Source organism: Piliocolobus tephrosceles, chromosome 13 (assembly GCF_002776525.5).
Source record: "Piliocolobus tephrosceles isolate RC106 chromosome 13, ASM277652v3, whole genome shotgun sequence".
Taxonomy (NCBI): Eukaryota; Metazoa; Chordata; class Mammalia; order Primates; family Cercopithecidae; genus Piliocolobus; species Piliocolobus tephrosceles.
The window spans coordinates 47,948,597-47,963,232 of record NC_045446.1 but is presented as its reverse complement, the minus strand read 5'-3'; the positions used below and the strand labels follow the sequence as shown (position 1 = coordinate 47,963,232).

Sequence of the window (14,636 nt, the reverse complement as noted above, 5' to 3'; positions counted from 1 at the left end):
CAACATATGATCTCATTCACGCAGTTGTATTTGCTTAAATTTTTCAATATTAATACATAGCCATACTTTATTTGATCATATCTATTTTGTGATATTACCAAGTTAACCACCTTAAATTCATGGATTCACAGAATAAGATAACCAATCCCCCCCAACAAAAATCAATCAATAAAATATATTCTTGGCACACTGACCTAATAATAAATGTATATACACTAAATCACAAACCATTTTTCAAGTTTTTCCAGTTGTTAGTATCTTAGTAATATGTACCTGGTAGTTGTTTCATGATTTAAACAAAAATAACTCTAAGGTCATCTATTTCCCTAAAATATCTATCTATAATGAGGACATACTAAGGAATACATTTAGTGGCAGTGGTCAGATTTTAAAAGCTCACCATTCTTTGCTGAGATGACAGAACACTGTCCCAGTCAGCATCTTGTTGAATGGTATTGACAAGTGTTGGTAGCTCCTCAGAGTGAGGTTTGTTGTGCATTATGGGGTGCAGAGGCAGATGGGAGGCCACATGTTGATCGCTGACCTCTTCCTTTTCCCTTGAGGTTAAATCCTGGGTTATCTCATCCTCTCCATCAGCTGCACAGGCAAATGGAGAGGTGGCTTGCTTGGAAGACATTCTTCTGCAGAAGAAGGAAAACAGAATGGATTAAAAATGGCTGTCAGTAACAAAACGTAAACCAACCCTTGCATTTGGCTAGTTCAGGAAAAAACAAAAGTTATTTAACTTTAGAGATATTTGTGGTCCACTCTAAACCCCTGAAAAAGAACTCTTGGCTTATGTGTCCTGCTTTCCCTCTTTGCTTTTAACTCAGCAAACCTCTTCCCAGTAAGTACTGCATATTTTCTCTCCTACAATCCATTAATGATTTTTTTTACAGAGTAAGTTTTCATAATGGACAGGGTATGTATGCGTATATTTTCCCTCCTAGTTTTCTTAACTAGATTATAAGCTTCCTGAGAGTATTTAGGGTGATAATTAGCAATGGAAAAAAACGAATGAATGAACTGGCAAATGAGTCAGTTTGCAAGATGATTTGAAAGCACAAATATCCAACTTTCTCCTATGGTTTATATAGGAGCAAAAGAAGTATATGTAGGAAAATATAATCAGGAGAGTAAATAATTCATAATTAAAGTCCTAAACAAATCTGATCCTGACTTCTTTGTTTATACTTTGCATTATTGGGGCGGGGCCTAACACTACTTAGTGCCATCTAAAGCTTGTTAAAAGACCTTTAAAATGAGTCAAGTGTTGTAACCTAACTTTTAAGTGACATACTGATTGAGTGGCTGATACTGTTAGATTAGTTTTAGGGCAATTTTGTAGCATTTGAATTGAGTATTTGAAATAGCTATACCTCTATTTTGTATCAGAAAGTACATTAAAGATTCAAAGCATTTACCATGAAAATAGTAAAATGCCTACTGTGTATAATATTTAAAACCTCCAAATACAATACTGAACATTCATTTATGTGCCCACAAATAAATATCGACTACACTCTGCATGACAAGGTCTCCATTTTGTACTCTTATATAAAATCAGAAAACCATGATTATTAAGTAGAATTTCAAAATGTTTAGAATATCATTTTATCAAGATGCATTTCTTGGCAAAATGGTTTGAAAATAAAACCACTGAAAGTTTATAACTTAACAGAAGAGGGAATTTAGCATTTTTTCTAAAACTTTACATTGTTTTTAGTTTATTGCATCTTTAGCTCTAAAACTGCTGTGTAATGAAAGGAATAAAATCTCCACCTTAATTGCTATTTAACATTAATTGATTTCATACCATTTTTAAAAAAACACACAAATCAGTTAACATAGGAAACCACATGAGCATTTTTCAAATTAGCAAATCATTAACTTGCTAGTACTGTTTCTACAGACAAATAAATACTGATTAAAGGGTCTAGAAATCTGAGATTAACAGTTAAATTTACAAATCTGTCACATGCTTTCATGAATATTACAGTGAAGGAAATATCAAGTGCAAGAAAAATAATTAAGTTAATTCCTATTTAAACAGTAGTTTTTATGTAGCAGCCCATGTTTTACATAGGATTTAACAGCTAATGCTAAATTTCTCACAATTAATGAGGGGGCTCAGATTTAGTATCCTACAGTGAAAAAAATTAATATAAGATCAGCTAATCTAATTATGCACAGCTCTAAATAAAAGTATTACAGGCTTTTGAAGTGCTTTGAAACATATTAAAATGCTGATACCAATTTATAATAATCATTCTACAAATAACAAAAATTGTATCTATTAAATTTGATACTAGAAAATACAATGGGGGCAAGGGAATGCAAAAGAATGCCTATAATTTCTTTGAGAAGAAATGAATTAAATGTTCTAAAGAGTGCTATATCAATAAATCAGATATATTCTTGACCAATTTATACCAATAATAACAAATGAACAAACATATACATGATTATGAAAAATGGTAGCCAATGGATGCTTCTAGAATTACTATATGGCTTACTTTACTGGCCCCATAACTACTATTATTAAAACCAGGCAAATTATAACTGTTCTGCAAGTTTATCAAGAGCTTGCAACAAACAAGAGTGATTTCTGCTTCAGATACTGACAATATCAATAATCATTCACATTAAAAACAAAAGAATGAATGTACTTCTGCTTTTTAAAATAGTTAAATACAGTTGGAAGTCATGATCCAAAAATCAGTTACTTTAGTTCCCTCAACAGACATCCTCTTATTATAAAGTGAATTGGCTCCTTCCAATAGCAATGTCTATGATTGCTGCTTTAGTATAAATTAATCATGACAAAACTCAAAATGAAAACAGTCTCTTAAGAATAATTTCAACTATAAACTTCACCAGTGAACAATAGTGCACAATCCTAATTAAATACAACTCTGCAGCTGTAAAAATAGACTAAATCTATGAGTTGAGTTTAAAGGATGGTTTGTTAGAATGTTTTCTTAAGGAAGGCTGGGTCCTCAGTCTTAATCAGCCAATAAATTATTTCCTGCAATTACATTAAATAGAAAATTATCTTCAAATGGGGAGTGTTAATTGAAAATCAAAATTCAGAGGGAAGTTTAGAAATTACACGCTGAATACAATTAGTGAGGAAAGGCTTCACCTCTATTCATCAACAGTCTTCTTGTGATTCCTCCAGTGGCCACTCAGGAATGCTACCAATTTATAACATCTCACAACTTGTCTTTTATTTTGCACCTACAAATACATATGTGTATTAAGGTTTCAAATAAAACATAAGCTGCCAATAAAAGCAATATTAAATCTGAGTGTTCATCCTCAGTTCACACTATCGTTAGAGGAAAAGAAGACAGGGGAGGTAGGACAACAATGGTTAACAATCAAGAAAAACACACTCAATTTTGAAATCCCTTTCCTTAGCAAAGGAATTAACATTTTTTGTTCAAAAATACTTTTCCAAATCATATAATTTCTTGTTTTTACTTTATTATAGTTCTTAAATGCATTGCTAGTGGAGAAAAAGATGGGTTTTGTTTTTAGCAAAGTATTTCCTTGAGCATTTCCTTTTGGTAAAATTGTTGGGGTTTTTTTCTTTACATCTTTTTTTATATTTGGTTTTGTTGTTGATTTTTGTTTTGGGTGGCGGTTTTGAGTTTTGTTATAAAACGTGCACAAATTGTTTTTAATGCAGAGTTTATTAAAGTTTAGATTTGATGATTATTAGATCTGATTCACTGATTTTTTGCATAATTACTTTATTAAATAATCCTGATGACATCTCATTCATTTCTTTACTTAAGCTTTCCCCTTTAAAACATTTTACTCAACCAACCAAACTGTATTCTAGAAGCTTCAATGACACTTGACTTTTGGTAATGCCTTTACTATAACCACTGTACCACAGTTACCCTCCTTTAGAAACTCATAAATCAAATATACCCACGTTTCAGTGTTTTAAAGTGTCACATGGAATGCTTAAATTTATTTTAATGTTCAGTCAGTAATTTTCCATTGCAAAAATTTTCAACCCCAACATATTAAAACAGCACCTTACTTTAGCCGCTGCCTTATACAACTAATAAGCAAAAGAAAATCAAAATCCTTGCGGAATGGTCAATTTCGATGTGACTATACTTTGTTTTATTTTTGCACTATTATAACTTAAAAATCATTCAAATGAATTGTTTTTTTAATTTGTATTAAAAAAAAATCTCCCTAGTTATACCCCCTGAAAACAGGGGTTTATAATGGAAGTGCTGACACAACCCTAACTAAAGCAGCGCAAATGTTGCCGCTATAATACACAAAATCAAGTTCTATTATTCTAAACTATCCTCGCTCATGGGATTTTTCTTTACTGTGCTCCCAGCCAAACTGCTGAAGCATGAAAAATTTAAATGCAATCAAATGCGCCCAATTCTACTTTACTAGAACAAGTGTCTACAGTGGTACAATCTTAAAAGGAGATGCAACAGATTTGTTTGGTGTTTTTTTTAACTGTTTATTTATAATACAGTGCATTGGAGATAAAATAAAAGAGGAAATTACACTCACATGGTACCAGTGTATTGACTACACAGAGTACATTATAATCAGAGAGAAAAACTACATTGTCAACTTATCACATTGGTTAAACAAGATGGTTTTCTGGGGCATGGCTATTATCAAGTAAAACCTTCAAAGAGAAGTAAATATCTTTGGGACACATAAAACTAAATTCCCATCCTATGTTTCCTGAGTTTGAAATGTCTCTGCCCAACAATCAAGTGAACCCAGGATGCCAGGCCACTGGGAAGAACTCGGGCTTAGGACTTTGGGAAATGAGATTGCTGGAGATAAAGCCTCCATTTACTGAGAACGTTCTCTAGGAAGTCAGTAGGAACACCTCTAGAAAGGTGATAATTATCCTACTCCAAAACACCAGTACAAAGTCTGAATGTTTGGGCTATTACAAACTTACTCAGACAGTACATTTATTTTCTGTTCTGCAACAATAAATCAAAATTAGTTGGCCCAAGACTTTATAAAATGATGAGAATGCTGAATACATGTACATTAAGTCCTCTATCTCAGAATATCATATTTTCTAGAACTTTTCTGATTTGACATTATTCTTTAAACACAGTTATTTTTATATGTTTAAAGTCAGGATTATTTTTAAACAAATCTCAAACTTTTAAACTTTCTCATAAGGCATGATCCTTACATTTTTTAAATTACAGCTTGAAAAGTATCCATCTTTCAAAACTATTATTTGAAACTTATATAATTATCAAAAAGAGTCACTGAATTCATCATAGCAATATATTTAACTGGATTTTTGAAAATATTTCCATTATTTTTATGATTATTATCAAATGGCATTCACTTTCCAGGCGTGTTACATTTATTCAAAAGAAGTCCTGTTTTTAACATAAAGCAACATTTTAAGAGTTGTTCTACTTATTTAAAAAAATTAAAACTTCAAGCCAACATTCACACTTATTTTTGCAGCTCAGCTCCAGGCTATCTGGTAGACTCATTTCTGTCAGATAATTCACTGTTAATACAATGCTGTACTTGAGCTGATACTGAGAAATAAACAACTAATTTTCCAAAAATATAACACAGTGCCTCTCATTTTAAGGAACATGAGTAACAGATATGTTTAGTTGCCAAAAAGCACAATACCCAGGAACCTCTACAAAGTACACCAGTCCACCCAGCCTAGGGCAAAGAATGATTTTAAAACCCTCTTCTTATATATCTAATTTCCACATTCAAGGGTCTTGGGGAAGGGAGGGTAGCATGGTACACCATAATTCTAGATATTAAAATGAAGACATTCCTTTTAAAACATTTCTTGATTCATTCCAGTAAAGTCAGAGGGTGCTTACTAATTATTTGTATTACTTTATACAACACTACCACCTACTTTCCCCCAATCCACCTCCAAACTTCCCTCTGCTTCTGCCAGGTTTTTCTTTTTCTTCCATATGTTTAACAAGTAATTTAGAAAATTCAGGTGAAAAGAAGGTAACTGTTTTCAGAATTACCTTAGAAAGTTATAAACCTATCTTCTAGAGCTTGTAGCAGCACTTTCAGAACAGATATGGTAACACAAGAGGACAATACCTATTAGAAGAAAACTCACTGATTTGAATTAGCTGTCAAATCAATGGAGATGAGGTAAATGAAATACATTTGAAGCTCCTGAAGTATGTCTAAGAAAGTGCTTAAATTAATGGATTTTGACTTTTCTAAGGGTCCAATTTTTCACAGCAAAGCACCAAAATTGTCTTCAAAGGCCCTCTGAGCTTCTTACAAAACAAGAACTACCTGGAACAGATTCTTCTTAAGTCATCAAAGTTTGTGTTTCTAGAGTTTATATTTAGCTGACAATATTGCTGTCACTTTATGTAGCTTAAGACTGTTCTTTGGACTAGAGCTCATATGTCTTGGAATGCTTTGACTCATGAATTGTTTCTCCTGATAATGTTACATCACGTAACTACCTCTGTCTAACTGGTTAGTATCTGCTGGAAGAGACAGGCAACCAGCGTAGCGACTGGCCTGCTGACTGACTGCCTATGGAAAACCTATAATTATTAAGTGTCCCTGAGTATCTGATTTCTTCCTGGAATCAAAACAACTTGACTTTATGTAACATCAATCTATACTTTTCGCTTGATAGAAATAATATGGTTTTCTCACAGTTTATCTACCAGTAACATTTGGAATTTTTGCTTCGGAAAGCCAGGCCCAGATTTTATAAATAAAATCAGTGACTTAACAATAAGAGTAAAACCTAACAATGGCTACTATAAATATACACTAACTTAGAGGATGTTAATCCAGCACAATGACTTTATAGCTCAATGAAAAACCTCAGTGTGGCTGGAGTGAAAGAAAGCTGTCTAAAATAATAGCAGAATGAATTTATTTATGTAAGTTCACTTTGAATCTCCTCTTCATAAAAAATCAGAACTATAATTTTTTAAGTGAATAAACAGACATCTCTCTGTCAGCTTGAAACTGGCCCGTTAATATGGAAGCCCAAGTACAGGATATCTTATCCAATTATATGAATAAAAATCATAAACCAGAACAATAACTTCTCAGAGACCAAGTGTAGGAAACTGTCACCGTATACTTTTCCATTCTTAACTCGAATTTCCCTCTTCAATATTTCCAGAAAAAAAGAGAAAAATGAATATTGATACTATATAGATTGTTTCAAAATACGAAAATTCACACAAACATTGAACAAATCTATATAAAGAAGTTCATCTCTGAGGTTCTCCTTTAGCTAAATAAGGCAATCTACCAAGTCCACTCTTCCATGTGATGAAACAAGGTATAAATTTCAGGTTCCTATTCACAGAGAGACAAGAAGAAGAGAAAGAAGAGGGAGGGAAGAAGGGAGTGAGAGTAGAGAGGGAGGGGAAGGGGAGGGAAAAAAAGAGGGGAGGAGATAGAAGGGGAGAAGAAAAACAACCATGGCTTTGCAGTTCATTTTCAGTTTGTCTACTTAATGAAAACCTCATTGTACAAGTCTGAAAACCATTTCCAGCCGGCAAAGTATTTCTGATTCAGCAGAGGTTACACAAGCATCAAAGCAGTTAAATATAGGTGCCAAGCTGCATTGCCAGGAGCTCTTAGTACTGTGAGTTAGTGTTACCTGACAGCTTAGTGAATATAAAATTACTTGTTTCTCCAATTGAAGACAATCAAATTGTCACCTTCCATTGTAATAATGCACAACTAGTGATCAGCAAAGTGCAAACATAATTACCATGAAGAAAACAAAAAATCAAATCTAAATCTCACAACAGAGTAAACACATCTATCTGCTTCCCCAAAAAAGGAGTGCATTTTAATCCTGAAGGCTGTGATGCAATCTTCATGTTATTTAATAATAAGATTTATTCATCTTAAATTAAATAAAAACAAAAAACAACAAGAAATACTAATTCATAAAAAGTGACCACAAATATTAATAAGAGCACTACAACTTTCCAGACATTTCCAAGCACAAAGGCCTACAAATTATATCACTGCCATTTGAAACTATATCATTAAAGTGTATGTCAGCACATTTTCCATTATAAAAACTTTGCTTTTAGAGATGTCTTTCTAGCCTAGAAACCTTCCTGAAGGATGAAAAGGACAGGCAGGATCCAACCTCAAAAGCGTTTGTCTTAATTTTCTAAATGAGTTACGCTTCATTTTTGTCTTCTAAAGTAGCTTTTATTTTTAATGTTGAAAATTCATCTCACAAAAGTGATTTAATATCTCTACACAAGTTTAGAGAAATAGCAAAGTATAGGACACATATCCACAACTGTTTTTGAGCCACTCAGCATCTGTAATTCTCATCCAAATTTGGTAACCATATTGACTGACTACCAAAGTGATCTCAGTAACCTGAAGCTAAATTAGTATTAAAGGACTGAACATTTCACATGGTTCTCCCACACTCCAAAGATTCCTAAGATACAAATTAAAATGAATATAATTAATATAGATAATGCTCCAAACAAACTACATTTTAAAAGTTCTCTTAGAAAAGTGATTTTATTTCATAACTCAAGATTTAAGACATTCAAATTTACATCATTCCTTCCAATACAGCAAAATCTCTAATCATTCTCAAAATACTCTAAATATAGCGGCTTTTTCCATCAATAATGTCATTTCTATCAGAAAATATGTCCTACAGCTAGGCCGAGTGTGATGGTTCATGCCTGTAATCCCAGCACTTTGGGAGGCAAAGGCAGGAGGATCACGTGAGGTCAGGAGTTTGAGACCAGCCTGGCCAACATGGTGAAACCCTGTCTCTACTAAAAATATGAAAATTAGCTAGGCATGGTGGTGCGCACCTGTAATCCCAGCTCTGCAGGAAGCTGAGGCATGAGAATTGCTTGAACCTGGGAGGTGGAGGTTGCAGTAAGCCAAGAGTGTACCACTGCACTCCAGCAGCCTGGGTGACAGAGCAAGGCTCTGTCAAAAAAACAAAAGAAGAAGAAGAGGAAGAAGAAGAAGAAGGAGGAGGAAGAAGAAGAAGAAGGAGGAGGGGGAGGAGGAGGAGAAAAGAAGAAAGAAGAAAGAAGAAAGAAGAAGAAGAAGAAGAAGAAGAAGAAGAAGGGAGAAAGCAAGAAAGAAAATATTTCCTACAGCTAATGCCTGATACACCTGACATTCCATTTTTACCATGTGCCTGATATACCATTTTATCAATATTTCCTACAGCTAATGCCTGATATGCCTGATATTTCCATTTTAACTGTTTCAATTTTGAAATATTTCCTACAGCTAATGCCTGATATGCCTAATATTCCATTCCAATTTTAGAACAGATACATCTGTTCTAAACAACATCATTTATGATCATTTAGCACAAAAATGGACCAGTTTAGCAAAAAAGGGGGAGGCTAACTACACCAGGGTGACAGTGAAATGAACTGAGGATCATCAAGAACATAGGCTCTCCTGAGCTTGAATCTTAGAATACAAATCCAGACATCGATAATCTACTATCTCCTTCCTTAGAAAAATGTTTTCATCTGTTATCAGTCTCAACTGGTGTTCCTCAATCTTGCATTGTGTTCCTCTTTCTCCATTCCTCTATTTTATTACAAAGGAGTAGAGGAAAAAGTGAGATGAAGACATTGGTGACTAAATCAGAAGGAAAACAAGGATAGCAAGAAACAGGAGAAAAGGGAAGTCCAATCTCCAGCTGCACGTTTTATTTTGAGTTGAGATAAACTTCACATCATTAACAGAAATGTCTGGATGTAAGAAATAAGACAGTTTTAGAAAAGCATCTTTTTCCTTGCTCTTAGAACTTTCAAATAATATAATACAATTTTTTCCAAGAGACACTTCTTATAAGCTCAGCACAATAAAAATCTCCCAGGCAAAGGGGATTGCAATCAGTATTTCCTAAACTTCGATGATGGGTAATTTAATCAATTCCTGAAATTATACTCCTACAGAGTATTTATTACAATATAGTAAAATAAAAAGTATCAACGACAGGAAGAAAAGGAAACTTCTTGTCAGAGAATGTCTTTCAGACTCTGGGAGATAAATGCTTGCATAGCACAAGCTTATGGTAAATGGGAAAAAAGAGAACTCATTAAAATATTTTGTTTAATTAAAATCAAGTTTATTCTGTATATTTCATGAGGACAGGGCTCATCCGTCTTGTTCATTGCTGGATCCCCAGTGCCCAGCACAGTGCACAACACATCGTAGACAATCAATACTATGGGAAAGAGGGAGGAAAAGGCACAGAGGAAGAGATAGGCAAATAGCTTATTGTTTTAAATGAAAGTGAATAGATAATCACAGAAAATACCATTCCATGTTAATACTGCCAATCTAAACATTATTCTTTCTCTATACTCTTTTTATCAAGCATCTTAAGATTATTATATCCATATCCCCAACACTAAACTCTCTCATCTCCCAGAAATCCAACAGTTCTCAAATGACTGTGAAGTATTTATACCAAGATATGCTCTGCAATTTCACATTAAACATCTTAAAACTAGATTCATCACTATTTTCCTCAACACCTCCCCTCATTCCTCCACACCCAGAAGAGTACCACTGTCAGAATCATCAAGATTCAAAACATGAACACTGTATCGACCTCCTAATTCTTATCCTTGCTTCTCAATGCCAGCTCATCATGAAGCTCCATCAGCTATTTCTTAATGTTTCTTATGCTCATGTCTCTTACCATACTTATAATCTTAGCACAGGGCTTTTTCACACCTCATATCTAAACTCTTAAAACAGACCCTAAACTACTTTCTCTATTTTAGTATCTCCTCCACCAAATCAATCTTACTGCTACTCCCTTCATCAAGCCACTCTCCTGATCAAAAAACATCAGTGGCTCTCCCATTAACGACAAAATAAAGTATAAACTCCTGACCCTGGCACTAGAGGCCTTCCACCCAGATACAACCAATCTTTATAAATTTATCTTCACTAGTCAAACTTCACTTATTGTTGCCTCATAGCCTTTGCTCTTCCTGTCTTTCCCTATTTCCCTCACTTTCCTTTCCTATTGTTAGGAAACCAACTGAGATTATTCAAGATAACTATGATCTACCCCTGTTCTAAACACCTCTAACAAGATCTCAGAGATTAGATCTTATTAGATATTTTTATATCACTCATTCAACACTTAATGGATATTACCTCACATAATCTTTTTAAAATGTATAATATCATTATATTTTCTAAGTAACCTCAACCACATTACAAACTTCTCAAGGGTGAGAACAAAATCCTAGCTTTCTCTACATTCCCACAATACCTAGCACAATGTTTTGTGCAAAGAAAACACTCAGTAAATATTTCCCAATTATTTAAATATTATTAAATTAATAGGCAGAAATAAATTTAAGGTATTATCTTCAACCAGAAAAAAGTAGCCATGAAAAAGGACTTAAAATAAGCTAGTTTTCTGGGGGTGTCTTCTCTTTGCACACATCCTGGACAATAAATTCATCTCATATTTTAAAAGTTCTGCATATTCCCTGGCAAAAACAAGCCTCCCAAAATAATCAATTTATGTTGTCAAAAACATAAAAAAAGATGGATAAATGGATGAACCAATGGACAGATGATGGATGGATGGATGTTGAAGAGATGGTTGAAAAGATACATAGATAATTTTTACTAGATGCTTAGAAAGTACCAGGCAGGCACTGTGCTGAGCACTGCTACATGTATTATTTCATTTAGTTCTCAGAGCAACTCTAGAAGTTAAATAATGTCATTATCCCTGTTTACTGATAAGAAAGCCAAGGCACAAAACTGTTGATTAAAACAATAAAAAATGAAATCTTACTTAAGGTCATACCTAGTAAATGCAGAAGGCAAAATTTCATCTCAGGTTGGTCAAATGCCAGGGCAGATGCTATTAGAATTAAAAGTGTCTGAAATCTAAATAAAATAAATTATTAATTATTTTCAATTATTATCTGAATTATTCTTTACTAATTTATACCATTCCTGTAGAATTTTATTTTGAATATTCTGGTTAGACATTCTAAATACTCATTTAATCAGAGCTTAGTAAAAGGATTTGCTATCTTTTTCTTTTCTGTCTACTTCTAGAGTTTGAGATATTTAATTACTAGTTAACAACTTTAAAAAGGAGAGAGAAACATAGAGTAGGTAATTCTCTAACCAACCCATTTAACTCTCATTCTGGGCAATTTGACAACAAAATTGGTTGAGGAAGTAGTTAAAGCTACTGACACACAAGGCTGGGAGGTTCACTGTAGTTTTTACACAGTAATTTTCTAACAAATATTTGTTGGTTGTTAACCATCCATGCTTTTCCTAGCATGCTATTTCTGGTTAACCTAGATGATCAACATTTAATTATATTCTTACATAGACAATTATGAAATAAAATAAGAATGTCACTGTCCATTTATTTCAAGGCCCAGAGAAATATGAGATCCAATTTCTACCTTCCATCTCTGACCAGAGAAACCACACCAGCTATATCAGATACAACTGGAGCTGTTTCACTACAAAAGTCGGTGTTGAGAGCAGCCTTGAGAGAAAACGAAATGAGGAGTTTGAACAATATGTATTTAACACACTCCTCGTCTAGAGTTGATTTCAGGGAATGCAGAGTAATTTAGATACCCTCTTAAAATATGACTACTATATAACATTACATATATCCTAACTTCTGAGGAAAAGAAATAGAAAAGTCTCTCACACGAGGACATGAATTTTTATAAATTGTAATTGTCTGTGAAAGCTGAAGAAAGGTTTTTACCACCAACCCAAATTTCCACATTTTTTTATACACACCAAACAGTCTGGTTTCACAAATAACTAAAGTGCTGCTATCTTGTATTTCTCCCTCTGTACTTCCACCACCTCCTCCCTTTCTTATAGCTATGTCCTTTAAATTTCTCACTTGCATTTGCTGGAATTATCATAAACAGCTCCAGGAGAACATGAGAATCCAACTGTTTCCATGAATCATTGCACAGAATTGTTTGAGTTATCATTATAAAAGACAAGTATGACTACCCGCTATCTTGCATACCTAAGGGATTCTTTACCAAGTACATATTTGCACACCTACCAAGGTACAGAATTTCTGGTTTTCCCAAACTATGGTGTTAGTTATAGGAAAGAATCCTGCATTATTTATCTTGTCCTATTCTTTCTTCTCATATAACCACCACCTCCACCTCACAATTTCCCAAAATTGAGTAGTTCCCTGAAAAACTTCTACATGTATCATGCCTAATCTACCAGCTTTTTAGATTTCTTCAAAAGTGATTCTTTATTTGCATCCATGGTGCCTAGAACTGGAAAACTACTTGCTACCAGTCTTATGAGGATATATTGCCAGAAGGAAAAGTACAGTATAATGGAAAGGTTTAGAGGAAGGACTTAAATCTCACTTACTACATCTGTGAACTTGAGAAGTTACTTAACTCTCTGAGTCTCCATGTACCTATCTACAAAATTAGGGACAACACATCTTCCTTGAAAAGTTGTTGTGAAAAGATTAATTTGATATATGTGCAAATACCTGGTATTTGGTAGTTATGAAACAAATGCTAACCTTCTTTAAAGAAAACTTCACATAAAAATAGTCTGACTCAAACAAAATCAAAAATCCTTAAGGAAAAAGATTCTGAATTTTTACACATCACAATAAATAAAAATTCCAGGGAATATGTTTTCTAGTCCCAATATACTCGTGACCCAGTGCTGAGTGAACTAATGACTGGAATCATGCCAAGAGGATAAAAACCATAGGGCAAAATATATTGTTACTGTTTCCCAAAGGGGGTACGGACGGGAGGGAATCACTTTTTACACAGGAAAGACCAAAGCCTACAGCATCTGCTGCTGATAACTGTATTCCTAAGGACAATAGAGACCTGAGCTGTAGGTGCCTATTCAAACCTTCTATTATTAACCTCTTTCCTTGATTTTCAACTAAAACGGGCCAAGTATTTGGAGACTGTAACCCATTTGCTCAGAATTAATTTTTAAACAGAAGCAGCCTTGCAGTATACTAAAATTGTTACCAGAGCTTAAATTAACTTGATAATAAATAAAAAGTCTGGACTACCCTATCCTATGATACACATGAATACCTTTCAAAGCCTGATTATTTGCTTGTCTATTTAAAAAACTATTGTCCTGATGCATCAGTGCTCCCTGGTCCAACACTAAATGTTCCAAAATGCTACTTGTTTCACACAATGTTTTAAATTTCTAAATCAGACCTAAAATCAAGTTCCTACTAGTGTGCTAAAGAACCCCAGCACATTCTCATGAGCTGATTGAAAGTAGCTTACCTTAAAATTCTCCTCTCACAATTCACTTTAGAAAATCAACTTGAAGAGTCATAGATTTGCTAGCCTGACTGTTTGGTATTCTGGTCAATTCATTATCACAAAATCAGTATTATTAACTGTACCACAGCTTAGAACAATGACACACTATTCCATGTGTAGTTTGAGATCACTATTTCCACAATTTGAAGCTGAAAGTTCCATCATCAAGATAAACTTGCCTAAGGACCACACTCACAAACAATAAGGTATCTAGGGAAGCTGGATAAGGAAAGAAACAAATAAATA

General features: G+C 33.8%; 1 protein-coding gene across 21 annotated transcripts in view; it reads right to left on the bottom strand.

The window, feature by feature from the left end:
* SOX6 (SRY-box transcription factor 6) overlaps positions 1-14,636 on the bottom strand; it is a 705,024-nt gene that overhangs the window by 664,336 nt on the left and 26,052 nt on the right. For 16 of the 21 annotated variants that reach the window (XM_031933892.1, XM_031933898.1, XM_031933899.1 and 13 more), the window contains exon 2: positions 401-641. The exons of 1 other annotated variant lie outside the window; for it this stretch is intronic. In XM_031933892.1, coding sequence (XP_031789752.1) covers positions 401-637 — 237 coding nt within the window. In that variant the 5' untranslated portion in view covers positions 638-641. Of the gene's footprint in view, positions 1-400; positions 642-3,145; positions 3,241-11,866; positions 11,950-14,636 lie in introns of all 21 variants that reach the window. 4 more of the 21 variants (XM_031933891.1, XM_031933890.1, XM_031933893.1 and 1 more) reach the window with 2 other exon arrangements.